Source organism: Erithacus rubecula, assembly GCF_903797595.1.
Source record: "Erithacus rubecula genome assembly, chromosome: 6".
NCBI classification, from domain to species: Eukaryota; Metazoa; Chordata; class Aves; order Passeriformes; family Muscicapidae; genus Erithacus; species Erithacus rubecula.
In genome coordinates this window covers 9030344-9047211 of record NC_136688.1, presented here as the reverse complement: position 1 = coordinate 9047211, position 16868 = coordinate 9030344, and the positions used below count along the sequence as shown (strand labels likewise).

The 16868-nt window shown below is 56.4% G+C and overlaps 2 protein-coding genes across 3 annotated transcripts in view; one reads left to right on the top strand and one right to left on the bottom strand.

Moving 5' to 3' along the window:
- Nucleotides 1-16868, top strand: part of LOC306803494 (scavenger receptor cysteine-rich type 1 protein M130-like) — a 70384-nt gene that overhangs the window by 33105 nt on the left and 20411 nt on the right.
- The window catches only part of LOC306803493 (NACHT, LRR and PYD domains-containing protein 3-like), a 47115-nt gene continuing 30364 nt past the window's right edge, over nt 118-16868 (bottom strand). Inside the window, exon 7 of one of the 2 annotated variants that reach the window (XM_079308980.1) lies at nt 118-756. In XM_079308980.1, coding sequence (XP_079165106.1) covers nt 426-756 — 331 coding nt within the window. In that variant the 3' untranslated portion in view covers nt 118-425. Of the gene's footprint in view, nt 767-16868 lie in introns of both variants that reach the window. The other variant, XM_079308979.1, reaches the window with a different exon arrangement.

Genomic DNA, 16868 nt, shown 5'->3' with positions numbered 1-16868 from the left:
GATACATCAGCCATTCTTAGGGGATGCGGAGCAGCAATGGCAATCACAGACACTTCCCAGGGGTGGATGGGATTAAGGGGATGAGCAGAGGAATATTGCTGGAATTATCGGCAGTGCCTTTATTTGGTAGTGCCATATTCACACAATTTTCCCCAGCAATGAAGAGGGGAAAAGGGAGAGGGCAGGACACACCAGGCACCCCTCTCCCTTATGCAGATGCAGCAGGATCTCCTCCCTGAGACCCATGGTTGGGCAGGCTCAGACTCTCAGGCAGCACTGAGAGCTGGGCTGGGAATGGCTCTGGTTGTTGGAAGGGCTGTTCCTAAAGGAGGAGAGGTGTTCTGAAGGAGGGCAGCACCTTCCTGTCCCCCCGCAGGAGCCCGCGGTGGCAGGGCAGCCGGGCCATGGCCCCTGCCTGCGGCACGTCATGCTCCAGGAGGTTGCCGATCTTCAGGGCGGGCTGCAGTGCCCGCAGGGCGTCCAGCTCCTGCAGCAGGGCCTGGCTGAAGGCGTCCGTGCTCAGCCTGGGCATGGAGGAGGCAGGAGAAGAGGAGAAGGTGTTCGATGTAGTGGGGAGGGAGGTGCTGAAGCAGGCGCGATGGCGGTGCTGCCCTGCCTGTCCCGCAGCATCCTGTCCCCAGCTCGGGAATGGCGGGCGTGGCAGGGGCCGTGGCAGATCCCTCAGCCCAGGCTCCGCAGCGGGCAGGCGGGATGCCGGAGCTGCCGGCAGAGCTGCAGGACGCCGTGGGCTCCCAGCTCGGTGTCACTCAGGTGCGGGCAGCTGAGACGGGGCCCCTGCAGCAGCAGGCGCCCGACAGCCGGCAGCTGCCCAGCCTGTGGCAGCGAGGGCAACGGGCCAGGAGGGCTTTGGCCTGTGCTCGGGGAGCTGCTGCAGCTGGGAAGGGCGGAGCAGTGGCTGAGGCCGTGGCAGCAGCAGCGGCTGCTGAGGCGGCGATAGCGCAGCGCGATGAGAAGCGCCGGCAAAGAGGCTGCGAGGCGAGCGAGGGCCCCCGAGGGATCGGTGCCCTCGGAGAGCTCCTGTCCCCTGTGGCCGGGGCAGCAGCCAGCCAGGCACCAAGGCCGCTCCCGTTCGGGTGTCCCCAGCTGGGCCCCCGTGGGCTCAGGGCCGTGCGTGCGTCTGTGGCAGGGACAGCTCCGGGACACTGCCCGGTGCCGCAGTGCCCGGCAGAGCGGGGATGGGGCAGGGCAGCTCCTCCCGCCCCGCCCAGCGAGGGAGCGGCACCTTCTGGCCGTGAGCAATTGCTGCGGTGCAGGTGGATGGGGAGCGGCTGCAGTTCCAGATGCTCCGTTTGCTCCGGATGGGAGCCCGAGAGTAGAGGCCGAGTGTAGTAATTGTGTCTAGACGGGCACAACTGGCACAAACTCCAGTCTTTGTATTTCTGAATGCCTCCTTTGATTGGAGTTGTTTGCCCACAACTCTCATTCCGTCCCAATAGGCAGCTTCAAATACAGCACTGTCTCCTTTTCTTTCAGAATGCTCTCCTCAGCCCTGACGCCTTCTTTCCTCTCTGCAATTTTCATTCTTCCTTCTACAAGACTGCCTAAACCGCAAGCTGTTCCTGTGCTGGCCGCACAACACGGACTGTGCCATACACAGGATGCTTTTTTACTTTTCTCTCCCTTACCCTCTCAAAGTACAACCAGCAGAGACTCTTGGTCTCTAAATTCCGACTCCATCTGCAACTGTAACTAGTGGCCAGGGAAATCACTTTTTTATAAAACACAACCTCATTGGGCAAGATTGTCTTCTGTACTAATTCTCCAAGTATTCTTCCAGCCGGGAAGTGCCGATCCTTTGCATAAGAAAGGGCCGGGGAGCACAGTTGGTCTCGGTCAGGTGAGGGACACTGAGAGAGACAGCAGGAGACTGGCATGAGGAAGAAGGGAGACTTCAGAATACACTTTTTGTACCTTGTGGGCTTCATTGAAGCCACAGGCTGAAAATTGCAAGGGCCTGAGGCCTTTTTCTCCTTTCTCATGCTAAGGAGAATTTCTCTCGGGTCTGCTGCAGTTTGCCTGTTCCTCCCTGGATCTTCCCAAGGTGATAAACCTCGGGAAAAACAGGAAGGAATTCACAACAAGATTAAGCACCTGCTGTTTTTCAGAAAGTAAGGAAAAACAGTTCTCACGATCCGTGAGAACGTTCTGTTTTCTTCTACTATCCAATGGACGGCCGTTCCTCTCTTCTTCAGCGATCCACAATATAAAAGTGGTTCGCCTTCACAATAAAGTGGCTTCTCTTTGCTGCTAGCTGGAGGAGTCATTGTCGTTATTCTCCGCGACCGTATCGCGAGTAGCGACAATTGGAGGTTCCACCGAGATCGTCCTTCACGGGAGCCGAGACCGTCTTTCGCCAGGACAGCGCGAACTGGGACCGCGGAGCCCCGCAGCCCCGCGGAGCGGAGCAACCCCGGACTGCGAGCGCCCTAGCGACCGCTCCTCTTTCCGCGGAGAGAAGGTACTGTGTTTCCGCCCCCTCCCTCCTCCAAACTAGCGGCTAGGCGAAAAATTCTAAAATGGGGAACAATCTATCCAAACAAGAGGAGATTATTATCTCATTATGGAGGGATGTTCTAGAGGACTTAGACATCCAAATCCCAGATAAAGATTTGATTGCCTTGCTAGCTTGGGCAAAGGAGCGCGGTTTTTCAGAGGAGGAAGGAGAAGTTTTTTCAATGGACGTTTGGAAAGAGCTGGGGAATCTGTTGTGTGCAGCTCTCCATAAAGGAGATGTTTCAGTGTGCCCGCTGCTTACTACCTGGGGGATTATTCATCAGAGTTTTGTGGAGGATGAGGCGAGATTTGAACGGAGCGAGGGCGAGTCCGATGACTGCTCCGAGAACCCCCCGAAGTCAGGACAGCCCCTCCCGCTCGCACCCCAAGGTAGCGCGGCGTCCTTTCCCCGGAGGGCGGTAACGGCAGAGACAGTGCAAATGCCAGCTATTACACTGGAGGTAGTGGAGCAAGTCACGTTCGCGATCGCGACGGCCATCTGGGAGGCGTTTGTGCCCTATGTCACCATCCCCGATGAACCGCGGCGCACCGCGAATGGCCCGGCAGCGAGAATGGGTCCCGGGCTGCCGGCGGGCCCCCCCCCAGACCAAAGACGGCAGGGGCAGCCGGCCGCAGGGGCGGGGCTATCGCTACCCCCTGCGCGACGCTTGACGTCACGGCCCACGATCCCGGAAGCTTCGGGTCCCCCCACCAACCCTCCCGGGACGCCGCCGGGATCCTCCTCGTCTCTAGGGGCGTGTCCTGCCGCGCGGGCCCCAAACAAGGTCGCCGCTCCTGCCTCCGCGGCCGGCCCTGTCTCAACGGGATCGGAGACCGCCGCGACATCCTCCGTGGGGCAGGAGTCGCCGCCTTCGTCATCCCACTCCAGCGCCACAGACGCCGACGAACCACAACACCCCCGCCGGAGGCGTGGTGTCCCTTCACATCCCCGCCGGAGGCGTGGTGTCCCTTCGGCCAGCAATCGCGGCAGAAACCCCCGCGTAATTTGGGAGGCTGTCAGGTTGCGGGCATTGCAAAACGGGGATTGGGACCTCTTAGAGAAGGTGGGAATGCCAACAAAAGGAGTTTTCCAGATGGAGGGAAGCGTCCAGGGTGACCCCGCGGGGCCCTACCCGGCCCCCGGGGATGACCTGTCGCAAAGCAGTGATGGGGACACCCGGGGGACGGAAGGGGCTCAGGCTTTTCCCGTCTTCAAAGGGGCGCAAGGTCAACTCGACCGGCATGACCCAATTGCTTGGCGTGTTGTCCAAGATATACAAGATAAGGTAGCACGCTTTGGACTCGGTTCCACCCAGGTCATGCAGATTCTTAGAGTATTAAATACAGACCTGTTAGCACCTTATGATATAAGGCATATAGCACAGGTGCTATTTCAGCCAGTGCAGTTCAGAGTGTTTGAGGACACCTGGGCGCAAATGGCTGATAGGGCTGCTGCAGACAATATGGGGCTGCCCCAGGATGACCCTAGGTATGCAATAGGCCGAGAGGTTTTGATGGGTACGTTTCGTTTCTCTAACCCTGACCTCCAAGCATCTTGGCCCCCTCCCGTTCTTGAGCAATGCCAAAAAATAGGGTTCGCAGCAATTATAAAAACAATAGAAGCTGCAGCTCCTAAAACAAAATATGTGAAGATTACTCAGGGTCCTAACGAACCATTCCTACAATTTGTAGAAAAGGTGGCTGCAGCCCTAGAGAAACAGGTCGAAGATGATGCTCTCAGGCAGATGTTGTGTAAACAGCTAGCCAAAGATAATGCCAATGCTGACTGTGCAAAAATTATACAGTCTCTACCAGGAGATCCCTCACTAACTGACATGATACAGGCATGTTCACAAGTGGGGACTATAGATCATCAGATCTCTGCCCTGGCAGCTGCCATGTGGCAGCATCAAAAGATGTCAGGAGGTGGATATTATAAACAGGGAAAACCTAAAGGCAAGAAGCCTACCTTTTTGTGTGCCAAGTGCAAAAAGCCAGGACACTATGCAAACCAATGCAGATCAAAAAACCCTCCTCCTGGCCAGGGAAACGGGCAGGGGAGCGCTTGGGGGTACAGCGCTCAGATAAAACAGTACCCCAGGCTTCCTCAGCCAGCACTCAGCCAGCACCCGGGGGTCAGCCGGAGTGGATGTATACACCGCAGCCACAGTCATCTTAGACTCGACTGGTGTACACAAGATCCCTCTGGATGCCACTGGACCTTTGGGCAAAGGCCTGAGTGCCCTGCTCATAGGGCGGTCCAGTGCCACCCTCCAGGGAATCTTTGTCCACCCCGGGGTCATTGATGCTGATTTCACAGGTCAAATCTATGCCATGGTTTCTACGCCTTCTCCTCCTGTCACTATCCCAAAGGGAACTCGAATTGCCCAATTGGTGCCTTTCTATTCGTCTGTTCTCAGGGTTGATCAGCGAAATCGCAAAGACGGTTGCTTTGGATCCACAGGACCACCACAGGTTTTCTGGACAATGAATGTCTCGGATCAGCGACCACAAATGATGTGTACTCTGACTCTCTCAGGTGCCAACCCGTCTCAGACTCAACTCAGAGGTTTGCTGGACACTGGGGCGGATGTAACAGTGATCTCACTCTCTGCCTGGCCTCCCACATGGCCTGTGGCCCCTCTGGGTCAGGCCATTGCAGGCTTGGGGGGCACAACACAGACCTTTGTGAGTCAGAGGCCTGTGTTGATCAGAAATATGGAAGGGCAGACAGCCACGGTCCGACCATACATCACTGCAGCCCCTATCAACCTCTGGGGACGAGATGTGTTGGCAGCCTGGGGGGTGCGCATGGAAGCAAATTTTTAATTAGGGTCACTGAAGTGAAGGGCAAGAACTATCCTATGATACCCCTACGGTGGTTGTCTAATACCCCCGTATGGCAAAATCAGTGGCCCTTGCCAAAACAGAAATTAATAGCCCTTCGAGAATTAGTAAAAAAAAAAAAAAAAAAAAAAAAAAAAAAAAAAAAAAAAAAAAAAAAAAAAAAAAAAAAAAAAAAAAAAACAAAAAAAAACAAAAAAGGGGAATGGCTGGTGAAACACCACACAGCCGACTAGAAAAAGCTTTATATACCATCAATCACCTTACTGTGCCACAAGATTCCAATAATCCTGTTATTGTGAATCACTTTACTTCTTTACAGGCTGCAGATGAGATACGCTTGCCCCGAGCGAAGGTGTTCATACGGAACTTGACCACGAACAAGTGGGAAGGCCCGCATGAACTCATCGTTTGGGGCCGTGGGTATGCTTGCGTCTCAACAGATACTGGGGTACGCTGGCTGCCTGCGAGATGTGTCCGTCCTGACCTGCGACATCAGAGACAGAATGCAGCCGAGGCACAGCCTTTGGATGCTGACCAACAGGCCGACCGCCAGCCAGATGGTCCCTCTACAAGCAGAGGATGAACTCTTTTGTTTCTTTGGAACTGTTTTCAGTCTTTGGACATTGTTAGATAAATTTCATATTGGAAATCACGGGTCTGGCGAATGGTGGCGGGTTTCTTTCCTATTGTATTAGAAGTAAGTTGCTGGGAAGCATCAGGTGCGAAGGTTTCCCTGGATGCTTCAAGCGTCCACGAATCTCCAGGGATGTGTTTGCTCCCCTCCGACAAGGATCCTAAGGAGGACAGCAAACACCTCCTTTTTTCTTTTAAAACTAAAAGGGGGACTTGTGGGCTTCATTGAAGCCACAGGCTGAAAATTGCAAGGGCCTGAGGCCTTTTTCTCCTTTCTCATGCTAAGGAGAATTTCTCTCGGGTCTGCTGCAGTTTGCCTGTTCCTCCCTGGATCTTCCCAAGGTGATAAACCTCGGGAAAAACAGGAAGGAATTCACAACAAGATTAAGCACCTGCTGTTTTTCAGAAAGTAAGGAAAAACAGTTCTCACGATCCGTGAGAACGTTCTGTTTTCTTCTACTATCCAATGGACGGCCGTTCCTCTCTTCTTCAGCGATCCACAATATAAAAGTGGTTCGCCTTCACAATAAAGTGGCTTCTCTTTGCTGCTAGCTGGAGGAGTCATTGTCGTTATTCTCCGCGACCGTATCGCGAGTAGCGACAGTACCTGGAATGTGAGGCGGTGGGGAAATCCTGCGTGCTTCCCGAGAGGCATCAGCTGGGGTGGTTTGTATGTTCCCGTAGTAGGAAAAAATGGATTTACCATGGGAGACTCCTATGACTTTGCTGTGGGAAACTATGGGTTGAACGGGGAAGGAAACGTGAGGTCCGGATGTGTGAGAGTGTTTGGGAAGCTCCGGCATCGGCGCCGGTCATTGTTGCCGCAGCAGTGAAGGTGATGCCAGGGATAGTATATTCCTGCGTTGGGAATGTGCCGACAGAGAGTGTGGTGAGGGGTGAGCCGGGGAAGTTTCCTTTGGAGCGCGGCTGCCGAGCCGCAGGGGCACGGAGCGGCGGGGCAAGGGCGGCGCGGAGCCGCGGCGTTCTCGGTGTTCTGTGACACTCTGCCACCTACATGCAAGGGCCGCGGTGTGGCATGGAAAGTTGATAATGTCGACGAAACGAACTGTGAGGGTCCCTGCCCGCCGCGGAGAGAACGTAGCCGGGTGGTCTCCTCCAGCCAGCCTGGCCGAGTCTCCGTGCAAGATAGACAGCCACTGCAGGGCTTAGCCGGGTTCAGCTCAGTCCACAAGCCATCCAGGGGTAGATGCCACTGGCAGGTGGCGAGTTCGCAATCCCACACAAAGCTTGGAAGCACAATGAAGGTGACTGCGCTGCTGCAGGAGGGACCTCGTCATGGAGAACTCTGTTCTGCCAGCACTGTGGCTGCTCAGCAGTGCTGCGGGGTGGCTCGGCCCCATCCTCAGCCTCACACACTCACACACAGGACAGACCACAAGGGAGTTCCTGCCCCCACCCCCGGGGTACACGCGTTGGTTTTCGGTAATGTTTACTCGCAGCTTACCCAGGTGCGTCCCCCAAAATTCAAGTGGGTTCAAGTGTGCCCCGCTACTTGTGGCTTCACCGCGGGTCAGGGGCGGCGCGGAGCCGCGGCGTTATCGGCGGCAGCGCAGGGCTCGGGAGCTGCGTGCGGTCGGTGGCGAGGCCGGGAGGCGCCGGGGGGTGAGCGCCTCCTTCCTGCCCTGGCGGCGAGGCGAGCGCGGGGCCAGAGCTGCGGCAGCAGCGCCATGTGCCAGCGCCGCCGCGAGGGACCGGGGAGCCGGCACCTGGCAGCGCCGAGCGGAGCCGGGGGCTGCTGCCACCCCCGCGGGGGCTGCGAGCACCCCGGCAGGGCAGCGCCCCACAGATTAGGGCTGGCAGCTCCGCAGCTGTGCACCTGCAGCTGCTTTATCGTGGTCTGTGGGTGAAGGCTGTCCCCATTCGTCAGGATGGCTCTTGGCAGGCTGCAGCAGCGGCAGAGCTGGAGGCTCGGGGGATGCAGGAAGGGCCCCCCCAGCGCAGGTGTGGTGGGTGGGGGGGCTGCCTCCCCCCGGGCACATCCGGCTGGCAGCCCACTGTGGCGAGGTGTGTGACGCCAGAAGCGGAGGCGAGGCTCATATTTGGGCACGGAGCAGGTGATTGGAGGCCGCGGCCCCAGAGGCGGCCGATGAGGCACCTGCTAAAGGCTGCCCGGCTGCTGCTGCCTGCATTGGCTCGGGCGCTGGCGAGACGTGGCCTGGCTGCGCTGGCTCGGGGCCGCTGCCATGGGGCCGCTGCTGGCGCTGGCGCTGCTCGTGTGCGTGCAGCTGTGTGCGGGTGAGTGGCGGGCGCTGGCAGCGGGGCCCGCGGCGGTGCCGGGCCCGGCTCAGCAGCCTCCGTGCCGCAGGCTCCGGGGAGCTGCGTCTGGTGGGCGGCGGCGGGCGCTGTGCCGGCCGCGTGGAGCTGAGGCACGGCGGGGAGTGGGGCTCCGTCTGCGTCTTCGACTCCGACTGGGAAGCCCGATGGGCCAGCGTGGTGTGCCGGCAGCTGGGCTGTGGCCGGGTGGCCAGGGCTTCCCCGTACGCCCCGTTCGGGCAGGGCACCGGACGGATCTGGCTGCAGCCCGTCTTCTGCAACGGCACCGAGAATTCGCTGGAGGAGTGTCGGCACTTCGGATGGGGACGGCACTTCTGCGGCCACGAGCGGGATGTGGGTGTGACCTGCACAGGTGAGGGGACACGCTGGCCGTGCTGGGACAGCCACCTTGTGCTGGAGCATCCCGGGCAGGGCTGAGCCGTGGCCCTGGCCTGGTGCAGATGCCGTGGAGCTGAGGCTGGCGGGCGGCGGCAGTCCGTGTGCCGGGAGGGTGGAGGTGAAGCTGCGGGGACGCTGGGGCTCGGTGGGAGACGACAGGTGGGACATGGAGGACGCCGAGGTGGTTTGCCAGCAGCTGGGCTGTGGCTCGGCTGCCGGTGCCTACTCGGCCCGCGAGAGCTTCGGAGAAGGACCCGTCAATCTGGCCCTGGTGGACTGCAAAGGATCTGAAGCCACTCTCTGGGAATGCGGGATCGGTGGCTGGGGACCTTATAACGGCAGCATGCATGACTGGGACACTGCCGTTGTGTGCCAAGGTAAGAGCTTTCCTTGTGTGCAGATGTGGTGCTTCATGCACATCATCCTTTGCCACTGAGCGTTCGCTGCTCCTGCAGGATTTTCCCGGCTGGTCGGAGGTGCTGGAGCCTGTGCCGGGCAGCTGGAGGTGCGGCAGGGCCGGGCCTGGCTTGGTGTGTGTGCGGATCAGGTGGACATGAAGGCGGCCCAGGTGGTGTGCAGGGAGCTGGGCTGCGGCGAGGCGCTCGCCATGGGCGGCAGTGGCCGGGTTGGGGCGGCACCGGGATCGCTCTGGGACGGGGGCTTCCAGTGCAATGGCAGCGAGCCCCTCCTGAGCGCCTGTGCCCGGAGTGCTGCCCCCAGGCAGGGCTGCAGCGGCCGTGCCAGCATCATGTGCTCCCGTAAGTGCCGGGGACACCGGGGGCTCCTGGGCTCCGTGCGGCGTGGCCGCCCTCACCGCCCTTCCTGCCGCAGCCTACACGGGCTTCCGCCTGGGGAACAGCAGCTCGGGATGCTCCGGGCGAGTGGAGGTGGCCGTGAGGGGGACGTGGGGCTCCGTGTGCGCCAGCGAGTGGGAGCTGCCCGATGCGCACGTCCTGTGCCGCCACCTGGGCTGCGGCCGCGCCCTCGCCGTGCCCCCGGGAGGCTCCTTCGGCAGCGGGGAGGGGCCGCTGCGGCCGGACACCTTCGGCTGCAGCGGGAGCGAGCGGCACCCGGGCCAGTGCCCCGTGGCCGTGCTGGGGAAGCCGCCCTGCGCCCCCGGGAACGCCGCTGCTGTCAACTGCTCAGGTGTGTAGGGCACCTGCGGGAGGAGCCTAAAGGAGCTTTTAGGACTCTCCAGGAGTTGGGGTTAGAAGATACGTGGTATTTTGTAGACGAATTGCTGAGTGTTAACATTTGACAGGCATTGTCGAGTCCGTGCGGCTGGTGGAGGGTGAGACCTGGTGCGATGGTTGGGTGGAGTTGGCCGTAGGCAACGGGACGTGGCGCCGTGTGCCAGGAGAGCTTTCGCTCATTCGGAATTTGAGCAATGTGTGCCTGAATATGGGCTGTGGAGGATTGGACAAGAGTGATGGCGTCCCTGGTACGGTTGTCATATATAACCTCAACCAGGCGGAGGAGGAGGTCATGTATCGTGTACTCACAGTCATTCGGGACATGACCACAGCGTTAACCCAGGGGGCCTCAGAGCTGCCCGAGTCCTATTTTGCTGAGACTGTTGACGTTCAGCGTTTATCGTGGATAACGACCACTGCACCAGCCGACATCCCTCACGGACTGAACATCGTCTGCTCAGGTGAGTGTCCCGGGAAGGGCCGGAGGTGCCGGTGCCCCAGGCACCCAGCCCAGCCCGGCCCTTCCGTGCCCGCAGGCAGCCGGCAGGTGAGGCTGGTGGGGAGCTCAGGGCGCTGTGCCGGGCGCGTGGAGGTCTATTCCGGTGGCAGCTGGAGCAGCGTGTGCCAGGAAGGCTGGGAGCTGCAGGACGCTGCCGTTGTGTGCCGTGAGCTGGGCTGTGGCACGGCCCTGGAGGCGCCGAGCTGGGCGCGCTTCGGCGCCGGCACGGGGCCGCTGTGGCCGTACATGGCCGAGTGCTCCGGGAGCGAGGAGTCTCTCTGGGAATGCGGGCGCTCGGAACAGCGCGAGTGCGGGCGCGGCCTTGGGGCAGGGGCCGTGTGCTCAGGTCAGTGGCGGGCACGGCCAGGTCGGGGGGCGGCAGAGGCCCCGGGGGGTTGGTGGCCGAGCCGTGACCCCCGTGTCCCCCTTGCAGAGCAGATCTCGGTGCGGCTGGCAGGCGGCCGTGGGCGCTGCCGTGGCTACCTGGAGGTGTCCTATAACGGCACCTGGGGCCGCGTGTGCTCCAACGGCACCAGCAGCGGCACCGCCGCCGCCGTGTGCCGCCAGCTGGGCTGTGGGCACCGGGGCGGGCTGTCGGCCGACCCCGCCCAGCAGGAGTCCCGTGCCTGGCTGGCCTGGGTGGGCTGCGAGGACGGGGCCCGCTGGCTCTGGGGGTGCCCCTCGGCTCCCTGGCAGCTGCAGAGCTGCGGCGCTGGCGGGCACGCCCACGTGGAATGTGAGGAGGACAGCGATGGCAGCACCGAGACAGACGCTACCCCGTATCCGGAGGGTGCCAGCAGCACAGGTAGCTCTGGCCGTGCCTGCATCCCCCAGCCCGGGCTGGCTGGGATTCCCCTGCCGTCACTGCCTGGCTGTGTCCCCACAGGTGTCCCCATCAGCAGCACCGTGGCAGTGGGCGTGGGGACGGTGCCTGTGGCAACTGTGCTGTGCGTGGTGCTGGGGACGCTGCTGTGCCTGTGCCTGGGTGCCCTGGCCGTGCTGCTGTGCCGTGCCCGTGCCTGGCGCCGAGGTGGGTCCTGCTGGGTGGGGCTGGGACTGACCCGGTTTGGGGGTGCAGGGGCTCCTGCCCTGTGGAACAGCTCAGGAGATGGGCAGGGGTGATCTTGGTTATACCAACAGTGCCCAGGGCCCGAGGTAAATGCTGCCTGTGTTTCCAGGCCGTGGCAGAGCTGCAGATGCCATCTCCAATGCTGTCTACGAGGAGCTGGACTACACGGCCATGCCCGAATACCAGGAGGTGCCCAGTGGCCCAGGTGGGTGCAGCCCTTGTGGCCCAGCTCTGTGTGCAGTTAAAGCTCTTCCTGACAGCCACAGGGCACATTCCGGTCTTGGTGTCCCTGCAGTGGCTCCTGGCCATGGGCTGGGGTGTCCCCTGTGTGCCAGAGCAGCCACGCTGTGTGGTGTGAGGTTATGTTACCTGAGGTGCCACTTGAGGCCACCCCCATGTCCCTGTTTATCTCCTGCAGATTCCTGGTCAGAGGGATGGGTCAAGAAGCTGCCATATTCCAGCAGGGACAGCATGGCCAAGAGTGACACTGAGGCAGCCCCAGGTAGGGCCCCAGGGCAGGAAGGCAGTGGGGAGAGCAGGGGAGAGGGGACACAGCCGGGCTGGGGAGCTGAGGGGACAAGTGCTCCCCTTGTCAGTGTGCAGTGGAGCATTGCCTTTCCCTGCTGGACCCGAGGGTCACCAGCACATCCCTGGTGGCAATGCCAGAGGGGATGGCACAGCCAGACCCGTGCCAGGGCTGCTGCTCACTGCCATAGACCCCTCTGCATTTCCCAGACCCCCCTGCCTGGCCCCAGCAAGGAATCCCGGATGGCTACGACGATGTCCTGGATGTGCCACAGGATTCCCCTGGTCCAGACATGGGGGACATGTCCAGGGGAGTGGCACAGCAGAGCTGGATCAGTGTCCTCCGCACAGGTAAGAGGCCTCACAGCTGCCCTGTGCCCTCTGCAGAGCCACTTCCTGGCAGGGTTTGGCTGTGGGGGTGGGCAGGGAGCCAGCAGCAGATCCATGTGTGCTGTGCTCAGAGCCCAGGTTGGGTCTGTCAGGGGGGACACGGAGCTGCCTGCCCCCTCAGGCACCTTTCTCTGCTCTCCCCAAGGTGGAATCTCCTCCTCTCCAAGTCTCCCAGGATATACAAGGGACCGTTTGGAAGAGCCCCCGGGGCACTCGGACTATGATGATGTCAGCAGCAGCGCCCTGGAGATGGTGCCATGAGGATTCCCTGGCCATGCCCCAGCCCTGGGGACATGTGTGTGGCAGTGTGGTGGGACCCTGTCTCCAGCTAAGGGTGGCCCTGCTCACAGAGGTCACCCTTCCCTGTTCATCGGTGCAGGAAAACAGCTTATGTGGATGGATTTTCTTCAATTTCAGTGAAAATTATTCTTTTTGCCTATTAAAACCCAAAAGAGAAACTCACTCCAAGGCTGGGATCTCACTCAGTCCCAGGCACTTCCATTCCTGCTGCATCAGCCATTCCCTGGGGATGAGGGGCTGAGAGTGGAATCACAAACACATCCCTGGGATTGATGGGATTGTTGGGAAGAGCACTGGGAGATTGGTGGCATTGTCTGCAGGGCTTTATTTGTCACTGCCAAATGCACACAACTATTCCCAGCAACACGGAGGGGAACGGGAGAGACCAGGACCTGCACCCATCCCGCTGATGCAGCAGGATCTCCTCGCTGTGTGCCACGATCTGCTCAAGCCGAGCGGGAGTCGTGATGCTTCGTTCCACCCCAGAGTGCAAAATACAAATAGCAAGAGACTCAGGTTTTATTGAGGAGAAAGCAGCAACGCCGTTTATTGCCTGTCAACAATTCAGTTTTGCGATAGAAGAGAGACAGGGAGAGAAACGGGTAAAGGAAACAAAGTAAAAGGGGAGAGAGAGAGAGAGAAAGGATGGGGATATAGTTACCAGCAGAAGGGACGCATCCTTGGGGTCGTGCGACAATAGACGCGTCTTCAATCCGTTGGGTAGAAAGAGATGGCAGAGTCTATTTAAGAAATCACTTTTTATGCTCCTTTTCCAAAGCGAGGAGCCTGTGGCCACAAAGTGGGGAGATGTATGGACTGTTGTGTGTGGAGATCATTGCTCCAAGGCCCAGGTGCTGGAACAGGGCGCTGTAACCAGTACCCTGCTCGAGAGCAGCGTACCATGGCAAGCACCAGGCACAGCTACAAACAGTCCTTGGCGAGCATCCACCTGGGCCAGGCCAGAACTCAGGTCCAGAGCGAGGGGTGGGGTCCTGGCTCTCAGTCTCTGATGGTGGTCGTGAGGCAGATCACAGAAACTTGGGACCGACTGTTGCAGCAGCCCGTGACTCACGACCATCGTCAAGAGCTCCTTCGTGGGGTTGTGAAGTCTTCAGGACTCGTACAAGTTGACAGAGACAGAAAGCTGGATAGAACAGAAAAGCAGGAAAAAGATGAGGGAAAAGAAAAGGGAGAAAGAAAAGAAAACAAATAATCAATTTTCAATTTCAATTTCTGATTACAAAAATAATAATAATTTTTTTAGTTGAAGTACAACACAATGAAAAATAGGCAAAATTTAATCAGTAATCAAAATGGAACACAACTTAAAACAAGCAATTTTCAAATTACAAATAAAATAATTAATTTCAATTTAAAATACAACACAACTAAAATCAGCAATTTTTTTTTTAAAACCCTTAGTATTTACTACCAAATCTTCTACAAAAAAACCTATCACATGCAGTTCTTAAGCATGAACACTCATTTCCCATATCCACCAGTATTGTTTTAGGAATCCCTTTTAGGTGATTTCTAGGGTTACAGGCATTCTGTTTTGTGTCTAAGCACCTATCCTGAGTTCTGATTGCATTACTTTCACAGATAAACCCTTGTTGTTCTCAGACAGTAAAAGTTTCCAAATTAATAATTTGCCCCTTCTCACCAATTTGACGGGTCCATTCCCTATGCTGGAAAGGATAGAGAATAGCTCTGTCATGATTCAGCCCTAATGCAGTGATAGGGAATATTGAATGTACTGAAGCAGTACAAATCGTCAGTGCAAAGGCTGTGGCTGGGTTTGTGCTGGGGTCATAGGTAAAATTCACCTAGTTCTACCAGGATTGGAATTCTTTTTACAAGTCAGTGTCATTATCCCAAATTATTCTTGGAATTTCAGTAGGAAAAGTGCCTTCCTCACCTTCTCTTATAATTGAGGCACAAACTGACTTCATCCACAAGAGAACCTGAATACAGCTGAAAGGAAACAGCCAATTTCTTCATTAATACTTCTAAATCAATCCTATTCAAAATTCCCAGTCTTGCTCCCACAACACCGGTTATGTCTCTTGTTTGTTTCTTGAAAGGATCCTGCTTTTGCAACCAGGTTGTCCCCCCATCAAAAGAGATTTGCAGAAAAGGTGAACAAGCTGGCTGAATTGCTGAGACATTGTTTTCCATTGGCCATTTGACTTGTTTAAAATACCATGCAGGATTAAACTATATTTGCTTTTTGCCAGTTTTCTTATTTACCTATGGTCCAATTTCAAACATTTTCAGGCTCATCATAACCTATGGTTGGGTAGGAGGTGTTACAACACTAACATCAAGTTCCCCTCAATATTTTGTTTTGTTTTTACCACACATGATCTAATCAATTTTGATTTTGAATGTCAGAAAATAAAACACGACTGTAAGGTCCTGTGCCATAACTGTATAGAGGTTCCATGAGGGATTCAGCAATTAATCTTCACATCCCGTGGCGTTCTTCTGTGAAAAGTAAACACAACAGAATCTGCCACAAAGAGGCAGGAGGTTAAAATGATGGAACCATCCAGCGTGGACTGGAATTCTGTTTCCTTCCCAATCATTTTGGTGCCAAACAGGAAACCACTCTGTACCTCCTTTAAACACAGCACAAGAGTCAGTGTAGATGCAAACAAAAGAGGCACTCCACACCTCAAGCTGGAAAACACTCCAAACAAGCATCAGCTCCCCAGCCTGAGAGCCACCCCCTCCCCCAGCAATACTTTGTTTGGCAGAAGCATCAGTGAATGAAGAATTTGCTGTTTGTTTGGGGGAGAAAGCAGAGGTTACTTTAATTACCCAGGCAGGTTTGTTGTAGCTGCTACCCAAGCTCTCAGTTTCTGTTACTGCCAGATTTTTTACAGTTTATTCTGTTACAGATGAGATGTTACAGTACTGCTTGATCGGGGCATACCACTTCCTGAGTGAGGATTGCTGGGCCATCCTGTCAGAGGGGGAGGTCTCAGTAGTGGCTGTTTTCAAAAACTTCACTTCCTGAGAAGGTTTTTGACTTTTCTCTGACGCAATTTGCAAGTTGAAGATTTCCAAATGGGAGATGATTTTTTGTTGGAAATCTGTCCTGTTTTGAAGGACAGGTGTCTGCCAATAAAGGCAGAAGCTTCTCTTTCATATGGAGAATGTAAACCTTCTCCCTCCAAATTATTATAACTTTGAAAGTAAGAGGCTCTTATGCAAATATATGGGAATTAGGTATAACAGTTCTTTCCAAGGAAAATTCAAATAGAAATACAGTAGTACAAAGAACAATCCCAACCCTGACAGAGCCAGAATACAACCTAACACACTTTCAGTCAGGGTGTTGGTAGCAGTCCCATTAAATGGTGGCTACAGTCCCCCTGCAGTGGCAGATGTGGTTCAGCTGAAGCAGTGCTCCTGTAGAAGGTGCAGTTTTCCTCTGAAGCTCCAGGAATGATATGGGAAAAAAAGGGCCCGGTTTTTCTTCTAGAATCCAGTGGATAACTTGCTGTTCAAAATCTCAGGTTTTTTCTAGGTAGGAAAGGCTTGGCTTCTCCTCCTGGCTGGAGCATCTCCCAGTGGGATGATGTAATTTGATCAGTCACACAGTGGGAATTAATGTGCCAGCAGCAGATGATATCTTCCTGGAGGGAGGATGGGCTGTGGAAAAGATAAAGATGATTGCCTCACCTTGTCTTAAAGGTGCCCCATGAACAGATAGTATGTGCCATGGAGATAAAGAAGTCACTACTCCACCCGGCTTCAACAGATGGTGATAGAATACACATTTCTGGCCACATCAACCCAACACATTATCTACCCCTTATTCTATTACAATCTTCAGAATGAAAAAACCTTACACACAGCTCTCACTTAAGTACCAGGTTTCCCTGAGGTACACAATGGGTTTCCCCATCTTTCTGTATTACCAACCAAGTGTGGCCAGGTCTTTGAGCAATGACAATCCCACAGATGGGTTTGTCCTTGCCCGAGGTAGGACTAATACAAACAGTCTTCCCTAAAATATCTATTATGTGTACTACAGGAACTTAATCTCCATCCATAGTGTGCAAGGGTTCATATTGGGCAGGACCAGCTCCATTGATGTGCCCTCGGGTGTTGACCACCCAGGTGGCCTTAGTTAAGTTTTTTGTCCCAATTCTTGAAGGTTTCCCCACCAAATGCCTTCAGGGTAGTCTTGAGTAGGCTGTTGCACCGTTTAACC